The sequence below is a fragment of the Pongo pygmaeus genome, chromosome 22, assembly GCF_028885625.2.
Source record: "Pongo pygmaeus isolate AG05252 chromosome 22, NHGRI_mPonPyg2-v2.0_pri, whole genome shotgun sequence".
Classification (NCBI taxonomy): domain Eukaryota; kingdom Metazoa; phylum Chordata; class Mammalia; order Primates; family Hominidae; genus Pongo; species Pongo pygmaeus.
Genome location: NC_072395.2, coordinates 51,183,628 through 51,201,030, shown reverse-complemented (window position 1 = coordinate 51,201,030; position 17,403 = coordinate 51,183,628). Strand labels below are relative to the sequence as shown.

Sequence of the window (17,403 nt, the reverse complement as noted above, 5' to 3'; positions counted from 1 at the left end):
TCTTCCAAATTTGGCTGAAATTGATATGCTAAATGACAATACAAATTTTTTTTTGTATCTTGTGCTACGTCCTTGTACCATATACAATATAAATGAACAAGATTTTTAATCGGCATCACATTCAAATTAGCATTGATATAAATACTGTGAAAAGAATTTAATAGTGCAACAGAAAAGGTGTAAACGTGCCCGTGGCATTATTTTTTGTTGATTATACCACACTATACAGTAAAAATAGCAAGTATAATAACTAAAAGAGATAATATCTAACTACACTGACATGTAATATTTTTTAAGGAATGGAGATCTAAAGCAACCTTCCATAAAATTATCAACAGACAAGGAAAAAAAACCTTCTAAATAAGTAAAGACAACATCCTCCCTCTTGTTCATGGATTGAGGGCATTTTTTAAACTTTCAGAAACTTTACTCCCACTATCCTTACACCTGCCTTAAACTAGTTCAGTTCCATGCCAGGGGTTTTAGCCACATTTTCTGTCTAATGGGAGGACATTTGCAAATGCAGTAACATCAATATATATCCAGATTTGCTGTAATCTATACCTGAATCCACTTTATTTTCCCCATTTTCTCTGAGTCCTAATGTTCATATTTTTATAGAACTAGAACCAAATAGACATGAACATATTTGTCAAGGACTTGCTGTCTTAATCGCAAATGTCTTTCACTGATGACTACCATGATTATGCTTGAAGAGCCAGGGCCTGTGCAAGTGTGTGCGTGTGTGTGCGTGTGTGTGCGCATGTGTGTGTGTGTGTGCGTGTGTGTGTGCATGTGTGCGTGTGTGCACATGTGCGTGTGTGTGCGTGTGTGCGTGTGTGCGCGTGTGCGTGTGTGTGTGCATGTGTGCGTGTGTGCGTGTGTGACTGTGTTTGTGCTTGGTGGGGGGAATCATGCGTACATCTTTGTATGTATGCAGGGGCTGAATATTCATGGCCACATTCTGCTTGAGCGAATGCGCAAATCTGTCTTTGTTTGAATGAAATGAGAATTCACCTTTTGGACATTTAACCAGTCATAGCCCATTTATTTTTTGCCTCAAAGGAATGAAGGGCACTAGACCCCTGAATTTGGCCCAGGGCAAAAAGTTACCTCTTGGTATGAGCTTTATTTAAATAGCAGGGGTATTCTTTACAGGCTTGAGATTTTCAAATCTTGTTCATGCATCAAAGAGTCATCTTGTTTATGAGTTTCTTACCTTCAGCTCCTCTTCTTCCTCATGGCCCCACCGGACCTTACAAACTTCAGCATCTGAGAACATTTCCTGTATTGTCAGGCAGCTGAATTTTTCTTTTGTGCTAACTGTAATCAGCAAGCATGAGGGAGACAACAATTACTCTCAAGAGCTTTATTTTGCTCTTGGAATGCAGGGGATAATCCTATGCAGTTCCTTTATGGGCAAGGCATTTTAATAGATAAGAAATGAAATGGCTGAAAGAAATATTGGCCAATAATAATGAAATGAAGAGAGGCCAGGTCTGGATGCCACAGGGATACGGTACCCACAGAGTCAGTTTTCCACATGGCTTCAGAAAGTTGCTTTGAAAATGTTGTCCAGAGCAGAGCTTTCGAACTTTCACTTGTACACAAATCATCTGGGATTCTTGTTAAGATACAGACCCCAATTCTGTAAGTCTGGCTGGGACCTGAGAATCTACACATTACTAATAAGCTCTCAGATGGCGCTGATGTGGCGGGTCTGTGAACCACATTTTGAATGGAAACATTTTGAATGGAAAGAGGATAGTAGATTCAAAAAAAAAAATAGAGGAAACAATGGCATCAGCCCCATTCGTGTAGGTTTCCACAGCTGTAAATTACAGATCTGATCAATTTCCTTCCATACAATTCATTCAGTCTAGTGAAGAAAGGTAAAAATGAAATTACTATATTTTGTGAACATAGAGTCTCTCTACCTCTTTTTAGGTATTACCACATAGACATCATTAGATATAATATTTTTCCTGCTTGAACAAAAAGAGCATGTTTTAAAGCAACGAGGTCAATGAATACTGAACCACAATTCAACTCTCAGCCATAAGGTCATTGGTTAAATAAATATCTTGTATTACAGCTAATAATCTTGTATAGAAATACATTTCCTTTTAATGTCAGCATTGCTAAATGTCTGTTTATCTAACAGGACATTATTCCAATTGCCCTACACCAAGCTCTTAGAAATGTAGCTTTATTTTATACAATTTGAATTATGAGAGTTCACTTTCAGACGAAGCAATTAACAGGAAATCTCTCAATCACAGAAATGCTGGTTTAGCCACAAGATCAAAGGAAAAGATTGATTTTGTATGTCCATGCAGTTTTTGAGAGTGTGTCTACACATTTTCGTTTTCACAGCAATCTTTGTGTTTGAAGGGAGTTATGATGTGGAAACAGCTTGCAGGGTTAAACCTGGATGGCGCCCCTGTGATCAGACATTGCTCTGTTGTAATAAAAGTGTCCTCAGTTCTCTTTCCCTCTGATCCTCCTGCCTGTACTTCTCCTCAAGTTGCTGTTTCTCAGAATCTGCACAGTAAAATGTGCAATCTGGGCTTTTCCGAATCTGTTCAAACTGACTGAAATCAGCCACATATTTTCCATTTTTGGAGAGAGATACCACAGGCACAAACTCAAAACCCCAGTAGATTTCCTCTGGGATATAAGATGTTCGGCTCTGGCAGACAGCGCTGGTGGATTCCACAGTGGCATTGAGGAGGACCACAAGCTCAAACTCCTTCTCCTTTAGGTTTTGGGGTGTGAGGTCTCTCAGGGGGCTCGTCTCATCCAGCACGTGGTAGAATGTCATGGGCAGAATGAGGAAGGGGCTCTCAGAGGAGGAGTCCACGTGGAATTTGACAGTGGCTTGGTTGAGGAGAATCTGCTCCCCTTCCTTGGTGACGTGGGTCTGCAGGAGCTTGCCAGAGAGCTGGCACTGAATCAAGAGGCTCTTCCTCATATTGGCTACCTGAATTACCAAGCACAGCTTCCCATTCTGCTTGGTGATGACTGCACAGTGGCTGAACTTGATAGTCTCAGCCCGCTTTTTGGGTCTTGCGATTTTGGCCAGGAAGGTTCCGGTGATGAAGATCTCAATCAAGGTCGTGATGACCAACTGAGCAACCAACAGGAAGATGGCATGAGGACATTCCTCTGTGATGGAACGGACTCCATAGCCAATGGTTGTCTGGGATTCCAAGGAAAAGAGAAATGCCCCAGTGAGAGAGTCCACTTTCATGATGCAGGGGGTATGATTTGAAATGGGCTCACTGGGTTCCAAGTCCCCGTGAATAAACGCGATGGCATAGTAGATGACTCCAAAAAGGAACCAGGTCATCACAAAAGTGGTGGCGAACAGGGTGAGTTTGTATCTCCACTTCATGTCGATAACTGTGGTCCACAGGTCTTGCAGGTAGAGGAGGTATATACCATCCACTTTGTCAATTCTCACGTTGCTGTGCCCACTCTTGGACATGACGCGGGGTCTGTTGGCCTTGAGCCCAGCCCCAGCAGTGTGCTTCACCAGGGGGGTGCTGGACATGCCAATGTGAATGGCATCCATTGCCAGGCTCTGGAAACACTTAGAGAAATGACAAAGATGTTTCATTATCGCCATATGTGGTGGAACTTCCAGAAAATAGAATCATCATGTGAAGTAAGTATGAATGTACATGGAAGTACACAAGAAAGGAGAATTCTGAAGGCAAGATTAACTGATCTATACTTAGGTGGTTGGTAGGGTAGAGTGAGGAGCAGAGGCTTTGCAGAAAAGCAGACTGGGGTTAAATGCTGACTCTGCAATTCATCATCTGTGTGACCTGCAGAAAGCTATTTAACCTCTCTGGACCTCTGCTCTCCAATGTTTAAAATGGCAATACAACCTATTCCTCAGGGGTTTTGTCACTATTAAATAAGGTAAAGTGTTAAAAGAGCCTCGTATTTCAAAAAAATAGTGTTATGCTGTTTTTTGTGATAACAAACTCTTATGCATTTATTTCATAGAGTAATATGTTTACTTATATTCAGCTACTATGTATTCCCAATTATAGAAAATTTAAAATTATTTGACTGAGTGTAAGTCCAGTACTGCTATAACTAAAATCTACCATCCATGAAACAGTTCTTGATATGGAGAATGTTAGTATACATTTTTAAAACTCAGTAGTAATGCATTTTTTAAAACTCAGTAGTAATGCATTTTTTAAAACTTATTTTTTGCATGATATTCTTTGTAATAGCAATTTGTTTTCCCCCTAATCTAATGAATAATTAAGAATCTACAACCTCTCCTAGTTTTGTTATGACTTTGGAAAAAACTCAGTTTGAAACAACCCAAAACATTCTTATAGCAAATAATTAGGCTTTATTAATGGCTTGATCAATATGCTGGTTATTCTTGGAAAAGTGCTACCAATGTCATTTTAGACATGATATTTAGGTATGGCACCAAAATTCTACCTTCCTCCTTAGAACTAAGCAGAACCAGCAGGAGAAATCTATTTTAAAGAGCAAATGAAAAAAGTCAATAATTGTAGGCATCTAATATTATAGTAGGAAAGACCTACCTATAAGAAGTGCTGGGCTTCCATGCTCAGCCCCAGGGAATGCTCTGCTCCATGTTAACAGCGGGAATAAGCTGTCTGTGAGGCCCCTAGCATCTTCTAGTACCTGCCTGGTGACTGACATAAATTTCCCCCACATTCCTTGAAAAAGATAATGTGGGTGATTACAGAGTAACTTTACCTGAGTGGCATGTTTTTCTTCACCTCATTGGTATTTTAAGAATTAAAAAAAATCTTCCCTTTTATTAAGGAACTGATATACAGATTCATGCATTGCTCTTTCTGTTAGAGCAGTATTATCTCAATGGAAGTTTTGAAAGTAATCCTCTGGGCAAATCCCTTCAAGGAAATGGAAACTGTATCCATTAGCAGCAAACACCTATTCAGGATGCAATGGGTCTGCTGGGCATTTTAATTTTCCTGTTACATTATTAAGAGTGTGTTATTTACTAAATGCCCCCTTGAAATTGATTTTTCCTTAGAAAGTCACGTTTTCATTTTTGTTGAAAAGAAGGGCCATACATTATTCAAAATTTGTTTACCTTGAAGCAAATTCCACTGTTTTGGGATCAAGTTAGAAGAAAAGTACAGGATATAATTGATGAACTAGGGCTTTACTATACTCTCAGCAACACTTCTCAGTGTAACGAAGAGGGAAGTGACCACAGTAAAGGTTTGGAAATGAAACGCCATGTTGGCATGCCCAAATGCACAGACAAACTTGTAACATGAGCACCAGCAGAGACAAATGCAGCCTGTCTGCAAGTGACTGCATGCATTCTTTTTAAACTGCTGAGGAAACTACATGCCATTCAATCCACTGAAATAAAAACAGAGGCTTAAGTTTTCCAGTGTGAGTGATACACAAGTGTCCTGCGGGCACTCAGCCCTCTGCCAGATTCTGGAAAGTTTGGCCCCGTTTTTATGAAGGCAGCACCATGAAGCTTCTGTTTTAAACTCTCTTTCAAAGGGGCAGCAAGCCAGGCTTGGGATGAACTGGATCTGTTTCCTCTTTCTGCTGAGAGCGCTTTTGCTGCAGTCCTGTGTATCTAGTGCTGGAGTTAATGGTATCTATCATACCTCCTTATCAAGGCTTGGTGGACAGAAATCACAGGACAAGACCTAGAGCCTCTGGGTGTGTTGGGGGCAGCATTTCTCAGTGGGAAAGAGAGCAGCTGGCAGTCAGCAGTCAAAGGGTGCCATGGCCCTCTCTGTCCTCCTCCCTCCCTCAAGTGTGTGATGCCCTCAGAACCGTCTACTACCTGGTCACTCACTCCGCAGGTCAGGTGTCTTCTTCAAGGCAGGTAGAACGTCCTCGCTCCCCTTCACCCACCTGGCTACCATGGGATTCTGCTACTGCCTGAAAGAAAGAGGGACACATGGATTCATAGATGGTTACCAAGTGCACCCCAGTAAAACTGACCCCCGATGATTTTCTAAGAGTTACGCCATGGCATTTACCTTCCAATCCCTGGAAATCGGCACAGTGCACAGAATAGGGTAAAGGTTCAAAGAACGATTTAAGAAGGAAGCTGAACCCCAACCACAGCCCTCACCACACAGTTCCCAGCCCCTGGAGGGAGCTCCGTAGCAAAACACCCTGGAAAGAGAGGGTTAACCCACCCTCATTGAGGCCCGCTATGAACTGACCGGCACACGGGGAGGCAGGAAGGGGAAATGCAGAGGAAGTAAACAGTGAGCGCTGGAAGGGAAGAGTCTAGAATATTTTTACCGCCTGTGGAAATGCATTGCTACCGTTGAGTCATAGGACATTAGAGTGGAAAAGATTGTCAGAACCATCCCACTTGACACAGCTGGGTCCTGGCAGAAAGAACAAGGTCCAAAGTCTTTGGAAGCTAGCCCAGGGTTCCTGTCAGTCCACCACAAAATCCCCTTAAACGTCCACAGTTTCATGTAATCTCCTTTAAATTCAAGAAGTTCTTTTGCATCTACTTTTTGAAAATAATTCTTCCTAAGCTATCTGCCTATTATCTATCTTCTATCAGTCTATTATCTATCAATTATCTCTCTATCTAATCTATCATTTATTATCTATTACCTATCAATTACCTATCAATTATCTATCTATTTATTACTGGTCTAAATATCTACCTACATATTATCTATCATCTATCAATTATTGATCTATTACCTATCAATTATCTATGATCTGTATCTATCTATCAATCATCCATCTGTCTACACTCATATATTTTTATGTCTCTCACACACACACAGGCACACTTATACTTCCTACGTTTCTTCTGATCTGCCAATTATTTACAGTTATTACTCTCTTATAGTTAAAGTATTCCCAATTAACCTGTGCATACTCTTACAGGCTGGATCCTGCCAGTGTGGCCACAGCCTGTTTGGCAAACGACCTCTTTGTCATTGCTCTATTAAGACCCAGAATCTTCTTTGTGCCCATCAATCTTACCCATAGGCTTTATGAATTGCACTTCATCATAGGCTCTTAATTTATAGAATTTTATTCCTCAGCAGACTTCTTTCATGAAGTTTGAATCATTGTTGATACATACTCTTATTTCATATAATTTTATGTTACTGCCTTAGGTTATATTCCCTTAGTGATTCTTCAATAGACCTGGCTTAACTTCTAACATGGTAAGCAACAATAACAGTTTCCCAAAAGATAAAAACACAAAGAATGAGAGAAGAATACTTTCTTCTAATTTTCCCTATCTTAACCTTTTTCCCATTAAAAAAAAAGTGCAGCTTGCAACCAGTGCTCATTTAATTTTACACAAACATGCTTTTCGAGGCTGAAGCAAATCTGATTGATTTTCAATGTGAAAATAAAACATAAAAATCATTCTTGGAGTTATTTCTAAACAGAACTAACATCAGAATCATCTGAATCATCAGAATTGTCTATTTCAGAAAAATCGGATTCATCAAATGAATCTTTGGCTAACAACTGTTGGAGACCGATGTTAACATTATGTGTAGGAATGCTGTGTTTTCCAGGATTTGACATTTTCAGCGATTGAGAATTACTATATTTTGTAAATAAAAATACAACTACTAAAAGCAGAATGCTATAAATAGAATGTTGTCTTTTGTTTCCAAGGTTGATATACTATAGTGACACGAAAATAATAATAAAAATGATATACTGTGTGGCAAAATCATCTCCAGGTAAATGCTGCAGCCTCAAGTGCTGCCAGTGAGTATTCTCAGGGCAAATGAGAAAAGGGTTAATCCTCCCAGCTAAGCAATATTTCATATAAACCATTAACAGTTTTCTTTAATTTCTGGAAATAATGTTTATTTCTGCAGTTTTTGTTATATCGTTTCAGTTTGTGGGTTGGGGTTGCAATTCTTAGAATGGCAATATCTACCTAAGTGAAGTTCTTACAACTATTGAATGGTTAGGTCAGTATTACTTTCTCCTACTTCAAACCAGTAAAAGATCCATGGTCTGAGGTCACTGAGTGCTTATGCTGTGAGCATTTGTTTTCTGAAGTTAAAGGAAAGAAAATAAACACACTCTGAAACAGAATGAAACAGAAGGCACATTGAAAAAGGTACTTAGCTATATGGAGAACTACACTTCCAGTGTTGGGGACACAGCAAGGATAATGGCAAATGGAAGGGTAGTACCCATTGCCATCTTGAGGGAGTAAAAAAAATCCATCAAAGACAGAAGCTCTTATAAGGATGAACAATCCAAAAACCCACCACAGCAAGCTGGAACACACTGTTCCATCAGAGAAATCAACCTGGAAATGACCAGAAAGCTACCTGACCAGTTGGAAGAAATATATAAGCAAATAATAGGCAAGGATGGAGCTAGAGTGGCCCACAGTGGGAAAGATGCAGATAAATAGTAACTATAGCAATAATAAGATAATGTGATAAATATTCAGAGAAGTAATGATAGCAATAAAAGTTCAGATCAATAATGACAATCATCATCATCATAAATAGATAACACTTAAACCACCACATGCCTGCCACCGTTCTAAGTGCTTTCCACATGGAAACTTATTTAACCCTCACACCAACCCTGAGAAGTAGGCAGCATCATTATCCCCATGATGAAGAAACTGAGGCACAGAGAGGGTAAGTGACTCGCCCAAGTTCCCAACAGCAGACACAGGGCAGTGGTACATTCCACAGCAAGGCTCTTGTGCCCATGCCTGCAACTGCCCTGACAGAGGGGCTCAAGCTTTGCCGCATCAGAATCACCTGGAAGGCTCGGAGTTGCTGATTCAGTGGGTTTGGGGTGAACCCTGAGAATTTGCACGTCTAACAAGTCCTCAGGTGATGCTGTCTCTGGTGCTCCAGGAACACACACTGGGAACCACATGTGATATAAGGTTTCCCCTTGACAAAGAGCCTTATGGCTCAACTTTCCCTTAGCATCCTAAAATAACGTCATTTCACAGAGGCACTGAGAGCAGCTGTGTATCCACTCCAGGAATGTACAACCTCTGCCATCCTCATAGTTCAATGCCAACTACCCAGGGACTCAAAGTCATGAATGTTTTAAAGCAGGAATATATGGAGAATCTGATCAAAACTGTAATATATTACTAACATGTATTATTATAAATGTTATATAAATAGTATATGTTGTAGAATATATAAGCATGTATTATAACATTTATAGCTATAGGAAATATATATAATACAAATAATTCTAGTAAAAACATTAGCTAAAATTAAGTTCAGATAAATCTTTAACTCCCACAATAGATTTTCAGCCCTCATTTATGTTAGTCAGCCCGTGTGTACATGCTATCACTTTTCTCTAAGTCTCAAAAATGAGCTCCTCCAGATTGGAGAAAGGGGAACCCTTCTATGCTGCTGGTGGGAAATTAGTGCAGTCACTATGGAGAACACTATGGAGGTTCCTCAACAAACTAAAATTAGAATTTCCATAAGCTCCAGCAATTCCACTACTAGGTATAGATCCAGAGGAAATGAAATCAGTATCTTGAAGACACACCTGCCCTCCGATGTTCATTGTAGCACTATTCACAATAGCCAAGATGTGGAATCCACCCAGTGTCTAACAATGGATGAATGGATAAAGAATATGTGGTATATCCACAATGGAATATTATTTAGCCATAAGAAAGAATGAAATGCTGCCATTTGCAGCAACGTGGATGGAATAGAAGACCATTATGTTAAGTGAAATAAGCCAGGCACAGAAAGACGCATATAGCATGTTCTTATGCATATGTGTTAGCTAAAAAGTAGATCTCGGCTGAGCATGGTAGCTCATGCCTGTAATCCCAGCACTTTGGGAGGCTGAGGTGGGCAGATCACGAGGTCAGGAGTTCGAGATCAGTTCAACCAACATGGTCTCTACTAAAAATACAAAAATTAGCCAGGCATAGTGGCGGGCGCCTGTAATCCCAGCTACTCAGGAGGCTGAGGCAGAAGAATCACTTGAACCCAGGAGGCAGAGGTTGCAGTGAGCCGAGATCGCGCCACTGCACTCCAGCCTGGGTGACAGAGTGAGGCTCCGAGACTCCGTCTCAGGGGAAAAAAAAAAAAAGGTGGATCTCATGAAAATAGAGAGTTTAACAGTTACCAGAGATTTTGAAGGGGGATGAAAGGGAAAAAAAAGAATTGAAATGTGTTTATTATCACCGAACTGTACACTTGAAATGCTAAAGATGGTAAATTACATATGTATATTGTACCTCAATAAAAGGATTTTTTTCAAAAGTATGCATAAAAGGGGGATGGTCCTGCTGTCACATGGATGCTTTGTTAGGGAAAATAAATTCAGTTTAAGAATGATTTTTTTTTTATTCCGAGTAAGTACAACATTGATGTCTTTAAAACTTAGAGCTCTGTTAGGCCAGATTTTGAAGGTTTTCAATTTGCCCATCTCGAGAAAACTTAATTCTGCGTTTCACAGTGAACTAACAAAGCAAAGGCCCCATAGAAAAAACATTTCTCACTTACAGAAAAATGGGGAGACAGTGGCTCCCCAAAACCGGGGTTCCTCAACTAGGCCTTCAGCGACCTCATTCCACGTCTTTTAACCAGGGTGATGAGGCATAAAGAGTGAAATCTAAATCAAATTGTAACTTTGGATTTCCAGACTAAAATTAACATGTGGTGGATCTCACTTGTAAGCTCTGAAAAAACATAGCTTCCTGTTTGTAAGAAAAGTTGCTTAAAAAGCTTTTTTGCTTTTTTGCATGTCATATATTTCTGACAAATTAATTTTTCAATGATGTCTTTGTCCAGAAATAAAAAATGCCTGGATTAAATTTGACTTTAAGTCAAATATTTTAAATATTTTAATATTTTAAATATTAAGTAGAAAAGAAATGCTTGACAAGAATCTACTTGGGGTTCACTGAGCTCAGGAGGCTTAGAACAATTGAGAATAAAGGCTTAGCTCTCCTCCTCGGGCTCCCTCGACTGTGGTCACAGGAGCATGTGCACCACGACCTTTGGCCTTGGCCTTGGGCCATTTTCCTCCCTACACTACAGAGCAGTGAAGGATCTGCTTTAAAGGCTGGTCTGACTGTTCAAAGTCCAGCTTTTAACTCATCCATACCAGCCAAGGGCACAGATAGCTTTGCCAAGTGGCCTCAGAAAGACATGTTCATTGAAAACGAGCAAGGTGGACAAAGTGGATTCTCAGCAGATTCCAGAAGGCAATCCTTCGGTTTGTATCTCCTGGGGAAATTCTACTTTCCTTCTGCAAAAACACTTTTTCCTTAGACTACTGAGGACTGAAAGATGGCCCAGAAAGAATGACAGCTCCTTGGAGGCTGTGGAATCACTCATTCTCCTCCAGGAGAATTATCAGGATTTCAGGGGAAGCACCAGTTGAGATTACAGCACACTTGGAAGCTAGTTTCCTCTCAGTGACCTGTGTTTGGAAGATGTGTTTGAACTTGGAAACTATTGGTAAAGCTGTGACAATTTGGGAGGTTGTGGTTGATGTACGTTGCTCCCAACTATTTGCTGTGCCTCTCGGCTGGGTCCTTCCACAAAGGATCCTTCCCTGGGCCTGGGCCTGTCCCTGCCAGGGCATAGCGGGGGTGGGGTGTGTGTTTCCTACTCCCTTGTGTCAGGTGTGGCCCTGTCACCTGCTTTGGCCAATGGAGTGTGAACAGCAGTGACCCACACCATGCCTGAAGAGAGGTGTCGGGCTCGTCACACGGCTTGCCTTGCATGTGGGTGGGTCATGGATTGGGCTGTTCCTTCCTTCTGGTAAGTGGGAAGAAGGAAACTTGGAACTGAGCCATAATTCAACTACAGCTGACTTGAAACACAGGTGAGAAAAAATTCTTGTTGCTGTAAGCCACACAGTTCTTAGAGTCGTTAACAAGGCAAAACCTAGTGAAACCTGACCACAGAGACACTTTCACGATTAATACATATTTTTTTATCTTAGGATTATATGCCTGACCTAAAAGGTACTGCATTTAAAGGAAAGACGTAAAGTTCTGAAATATTCCTTTTTTTCTTTTTCTTTTTTTTTTTTTGAGCCAGCATCTCACTCTGTCACCCAGACTGGAGTGCAGTGGCACAATCTTGGCTCACTGCAATCTCTGCCTCCTGGTTTCAAGCGACTCTCCTGCCTCAGCCTTCCAAGTAGCTGGAATTACAGGCACTCACCATTACGCCTGGCTAATTTTTGTATTTTTAGTAGAGATGGGGTTTCACCATGTTGGCCAGCTTGGTGTGGAACTCCTGACCTCAGGTGATCTGCTCACCTCAGCCTTCCAAAGTGCTGGGATTACAGTTGAGAGCCACTGCACCCAACTGAGTTCTGAAATAGTCTTAATGTAAACTCTGAATGTTGGTCTATGACTAAACACTGAATACAAAAAGAACCCAAATTCAACAAGATTGTAATGGAAAGAATGGCTTGCCTTATCCCTAAGAACAACATAGAAAAGGTGACTAATTCTCTTTTGATTACTTCTGAGTCAATATTTACATTTATCATGACAAGATAACTTTTTAGGGAAAGTTGTAAGGGTATCATATCCTATCATTCTAATATTTTGTGGAGCAAGAAGCCCCAGTTTAAGATCCTAGTGGCCTCAGGATCTGTAATCACATAGATACACTGGGCCTCCCAGGTACCACTGTCATTAGGTCATCGATAGCTTTCATTTGGGAAGGGACAACTTAAAAGGGTCCAGGCACTTTTCAAAGCAGTTATAGATATTATCTTATTGAATCCCTCTCTTCACCTTGGGAAGAAATTATTTTCTCTATTTTCTACGTGAGGAAACTAAGAGAAATTAAATAATTTACATGCACTCACAAAGTTAATAAATGGAGCACCTGGTGAGCAAACCAGCTCTGTCTGCTCCCACGGCTGCACTCCTATCTAACCACCATCATCGGCATTAGCTTGCAAAGGAGTCTCGTGGTGCGGTGTGACAAAGCTAAGTTCCTGCTCACTACGCGTCAGCATCCATTATAGATTAAGCAGCTATAATTAATTGACTCATTGCTCACCCTGTGCCAGGCCTGATATTAGGCATTATATATTAATTTAATTCTCACATAGACTCTGAAGTAGGTACTACTATTATTCCCATATTCCAGACAAAGGAACTGTGATATAGCACAAGGTATGTTGGAATCCATAGTCCATGCTTCTGATCTCAACACTGGGTCTCTAACTTCAGTGTGCTTTAGAATCACCTGGAGGGGTTGATAAAAATGGAAATGACCGGGCCCCACCTCAGAATTTCCGATTCAGCAGGTTTAGGGTGCAGCCAGAGGGTCTGTAGTTCTGATAATTTCCCAGATATCCCTGATGCTGTTAGACCTTAGACTACACTTGGAAAACCACAATCTATACTCTTCACCACTTAAAAGTTATCTGGAATATGGAGAAAATGAATAAGCCAAGAAATTAGATTGTCTAAAATTTAGTCTCATTACTTTCAAACAAAGGAATGGAGAAAGTCACTGGGGTTAAATATATAAGTACTGCAGTGGCCAGGTGGAGTTTTTAGTTAGAAAATGTTTCCTTGGGGATAGAAGTTCGGGTGTAATGTCTTGGCAAAAAGTTGAGAATTGCTGGAAAAAAGCAAACAGTCAGTAGAAAATTGCTCTCAGGTTTCTTCCTTGGATAATGGGTATCATTAACGGAAGCTTTTAGCATTGGCCTGGCTGGGAACATTGGAGGACTGTGGAGAGAACCTAGATTCCAGGCTGGGAAAGTTAAGGCTGGAGGACATTAGGGGTTCTCTTGCTGAAGTGTGTGATTCAGGTATTCCACACACATAAAGGGATTTGTGGTTAAATACTTTTGGAAGGATTTGCCTACTGGAGCTGAAGCTGAGCCCCCAAACACCCCATTGTTTTCACTCTTTGGAGAGCCACATTGCACATTTGTTTATTACAGTTTCTGAGAAGTCCTACAGTTATAAAACCTGCTTAACTGTAGCTATATATGTGTGTGTGTATGTGTGTGTGCGTGTGTGTGTGTGTGTGTGTTTAGCCTTTTTATGACATTTGAAAACACTGAGGAGTGATGATCTGGTCTAAACTCTACACTTTATATCTGGGGAGATAAAAGGATCAAAAAGTTTGGGTAACTTGTTCAAGGTTACTGAGCCAGTAACAAGGTTAGAGCTGGAAACAAGCTTTTGTGAATCTTAGTCCATTTTACGGGTAGGTATCTCTCTTCGTGGTCACGCTATATGTTGAGATGAGTTATCCATCTCACTGGCTACTGGAAACAGGGTGGTATAGAATAGTGTGACCCCCTCCCCTCATCCAACCGCAGCATCCCCATTGTCGGAAATGCAGGCTCTCAGGCTCCACACCTGAGCTACTTAACCAGAAGTTCTTGGGGTGCAGTTCCCAAGAACCTGTCTTCAAAAGAACTCAATTTCCCCAAGCAATTCGGTAGCTGGAGTTTGCTAGTGATGCCTTGGTAAATTGGAGAGGTGCCCCTCTCACCCTACTATGCATTAGAAAAGCAAGAAGTGTTCCTTTACAGACCAATCCACATTTGCATTGCATGTGAGCATGTAATAATGCAATTTGCCTCTGCGGTCAGATATGTAGCTTTTTTCCTATGTTTCTGTTCCGTTATTATTGTTTGAAATTCCATAAGTACTAAAAAAAAATTCTTTTCCATCTCTAAATGTGGTTTGCATCATTGTTCCCTTTACTCCTCGATGCGAATTCTTTAAAAACTTTTTTTTAATCTCATAGAACATCAACCCTTCTGTACTCAACAAAGACAAGTTTAAACAGATTCCGGACCCAACAGGGAACTCATTTGCCATTTTCCATGGCAAAGAATCTGAGCACTGGAATAAGCCAGAGGTATCATTTACTGAATATTTTCATAAAGACAGTTTAATTTCAGGCTCTTTATTTGTGAGAGAGCTGGCTAACCCAAATAAAACATTACACATCTGTCTGTTGTTATGAGTGACCAACCTCCACTGAACATTATTACTTAATAACAACTAACTTCCCTATAGAGTGAGAGTGCTGCAGCGGAGGGCAAATGGAAATTTCCTGTGGTTTACCACCCTTGGCCTCTCCCTGCTCCAACATGCGAAGAACTTGGGTAATAAGCATATTCTCTCTCTAATCACAGCGTGGCTTGGACATGCATTGTTGTGAGATGACTGGCAACACAGGAACACTGATGTCTGGAAGTGAGTGTGGAGGGGGTGAGGAGGCGAATTGTACTATGTCAGCCTCCATAATGCACTGCTCAATTTTCTTTTTTTCTTTTTTGAGATGGAGTCTGTCTCTGTCGCCCAGGCTGGAGTGGAGTGGAGTGGCACGATCTCGGCTCCCTGCAACCTCCACCTCCCAGATTCAAGCGATTCTCCTTCCTTAACCTCCCAAGTAGCTGGGATTACAGGTGTGCACAACCACACCCAGCTAATTTTTGTATTTTTAGTAGAGATGGGGTTTCACCATGTTGGCCAGGCTGGTCTTGAACTCCTGACCTCAAGTGATCCACCCACCTCGACCTCCCAAAGTTCTGGGATTACAGGTGTGAGCCACCGCACCTGGCCCTAATTTTCTCTTTAGGAAAGAGATTTCTTCAACAGGTTCATGGAATCTCACTCACTATTTTTGTCTGCATTAGTCCAAACCTAAAACAGAGGAGAAGATGGCTCAAAACAGTACCATTTGGTTAAGGAGAAGGAAATCCACAGCGTTTGGGTTCGTCTGACTGTGGTATAAATCAGAGTGGAAGGCTTCTGTTTTTGCAGATAATACTGGTAGAGAAGCAAGTATTTGACTTTTTTTTTTTTTTTTTTTTGAGACAGTCTTGCTCTGTTGCCCAGGCTGGAGAGTGCAATGGTGCGATCTCAGCTCACTGCAACCTCTGCCTCTTGGGTTCAAGTGATCAAATGATTCTCGTGCCTCAACCTCCCGAGGAGCTGGGATTACAGGCATGCACCACCATACCCGGCTAATTTATGTATTTTTAATAGAGATGGGGTTTAACCATATTGGCCAGGCTGGTCTCGAACTCCTGACCTCAAGTGATCTGCCTGCCTTGGCCTCCCAAAGTGATGAGATTACGGGCATGAGCCACTGCACCCGGCTTAATGTGTTTTATTTAATGAAACTTCAAAGTGGACATGGTTGGAGCATTCACAGGAGATGACACGTGGGAAGTAAGCAGTGATGTTGGTTTTCTTAACTCCTGTTTCTGTGAGACATGAGAAGATGCTTGAGACTGGATCATGCCTTTTTACGCCGCATCATTATATACTTTGCAATACTTCCAAACTGATTTTCCCTTAAGTAAATCTCTCTCTCACTAAGATGTTGAGTCTGCCAATTTTTACCACTCACATTTATCTTTCTTTGCCTCACATTTATAATATTTTGCACTATGATGAAGGCATGGAAACATAGAAAGCACGTTATAAATATGGGTGAAAATTTCAGACTGGCTTGTTTTCTGGCCTCATGCTGACTACTACATTTTCTTTTATTTGAAATAAATGTGGAGTTGTCAGTCTCTATAAATTGATGACTAATGGGCTCTGATGTAATTCACCTGCATGCAAAGGTGAAATTCTTATCTTCATTGGCATATTCATATTGGTTATTAGCATGAATCTCATCCCAGGCAATGGAAATTACGACTTGTGCTTGATTTAAAACCAAATTATGGCTGGGCGCGGTGGCTCATGCCTGTAATCCCAGCACTTTGGGAGGCCGAGGCAGGCGGATCACAAGGTCAGGAGATCGAGACCATCCTGGCTAACACAGTGAAACCCCGTCTCTACTAAAAATTACAGAAAATTAGCCAGGCGTGGTGGCAGGTGCCTGTAGTCCCAGCTACTCGGGAGGCTGAGGCAGGAGAATGGCGTGAACCTGGGAGGTGGAGCTTGCAGTGAGCTGAGATAGCACCACTGCACTCTAGCCTGGGCAACAGAGTGAGACTCCATCTCAAAAAAAAAAAAAAAACAACAAAAAAAAAAACCAAGTTATTTAACAATGGGATGAATGTCAAAAAGTTTTGAAGTTCTGTCTCACTATCAGTCTACATTTTGACCACATTTCTCTGATATAGAAACTGTATCTCAGTGGAACACAGTTTATACCAAAATTTGCTTTAAAGACTGGTAGTATTTCTCAGTTGTTTGCTTGTCCCAAAGTTGAAAACAGACTCTGTGATCACTGAATGATAATACAAAATTTCAAACTTAAAAATATCTTCACATTCAATCAAAAATTAAGACATTTGGCAGTTAACTAATTTCCATCACTGTACAGTGTAAGAAAACACATTCTAACCATCTGTAGTTAATTAGCCGGAGGACTACTGGCCCAAATTTGGTGTTTTTAGAGTTGCCAG

General features: G+C 40.9%; 1 protein-coding gene across 12 annotated transcripts in view; it reads right to left on the bottom strand.

Moving 5' to 3' along the window:
* Window positions 1-1,354: 1,354 nt before the first annotated feature.
* The window catches only part of KCNJ15 (potassium inwardly rectifying channel subfamily J member 15), a 47,311-nt gene continuing 31,262 nt past the window's right edge, over window positions 1,355-17,403 (bottom strand). For 11 of the 12 annotated variants that reach the window (XM_054468806.2, XM_063659756.1, XM_063659754.1 and 8 more), the window contains 2 exons: window positions 5,840-5,937; window positions 1,355-3,595 (listed from right to left, as the gene is read on the bottom strand). In XM_054468806.2, the coding sequence (XP_054324781.1) occupies window positions 2,450-3,577 (1,128 nt within the window). In that variant the 5' untranslated portion in view covers window positions 3,578-3,595; window positions 5,840-5,937 and the 3' untranslated portion in view covers window positions 1,355-2,449. Of the gene's footprint in view, window positions 3,596-5,839; window positions 5,938-6,038; window positions 6,589-17,403 lie in introns of those variants that run through there. The other variant, XM_054468811.2, reaches the window with a different exon arrangement.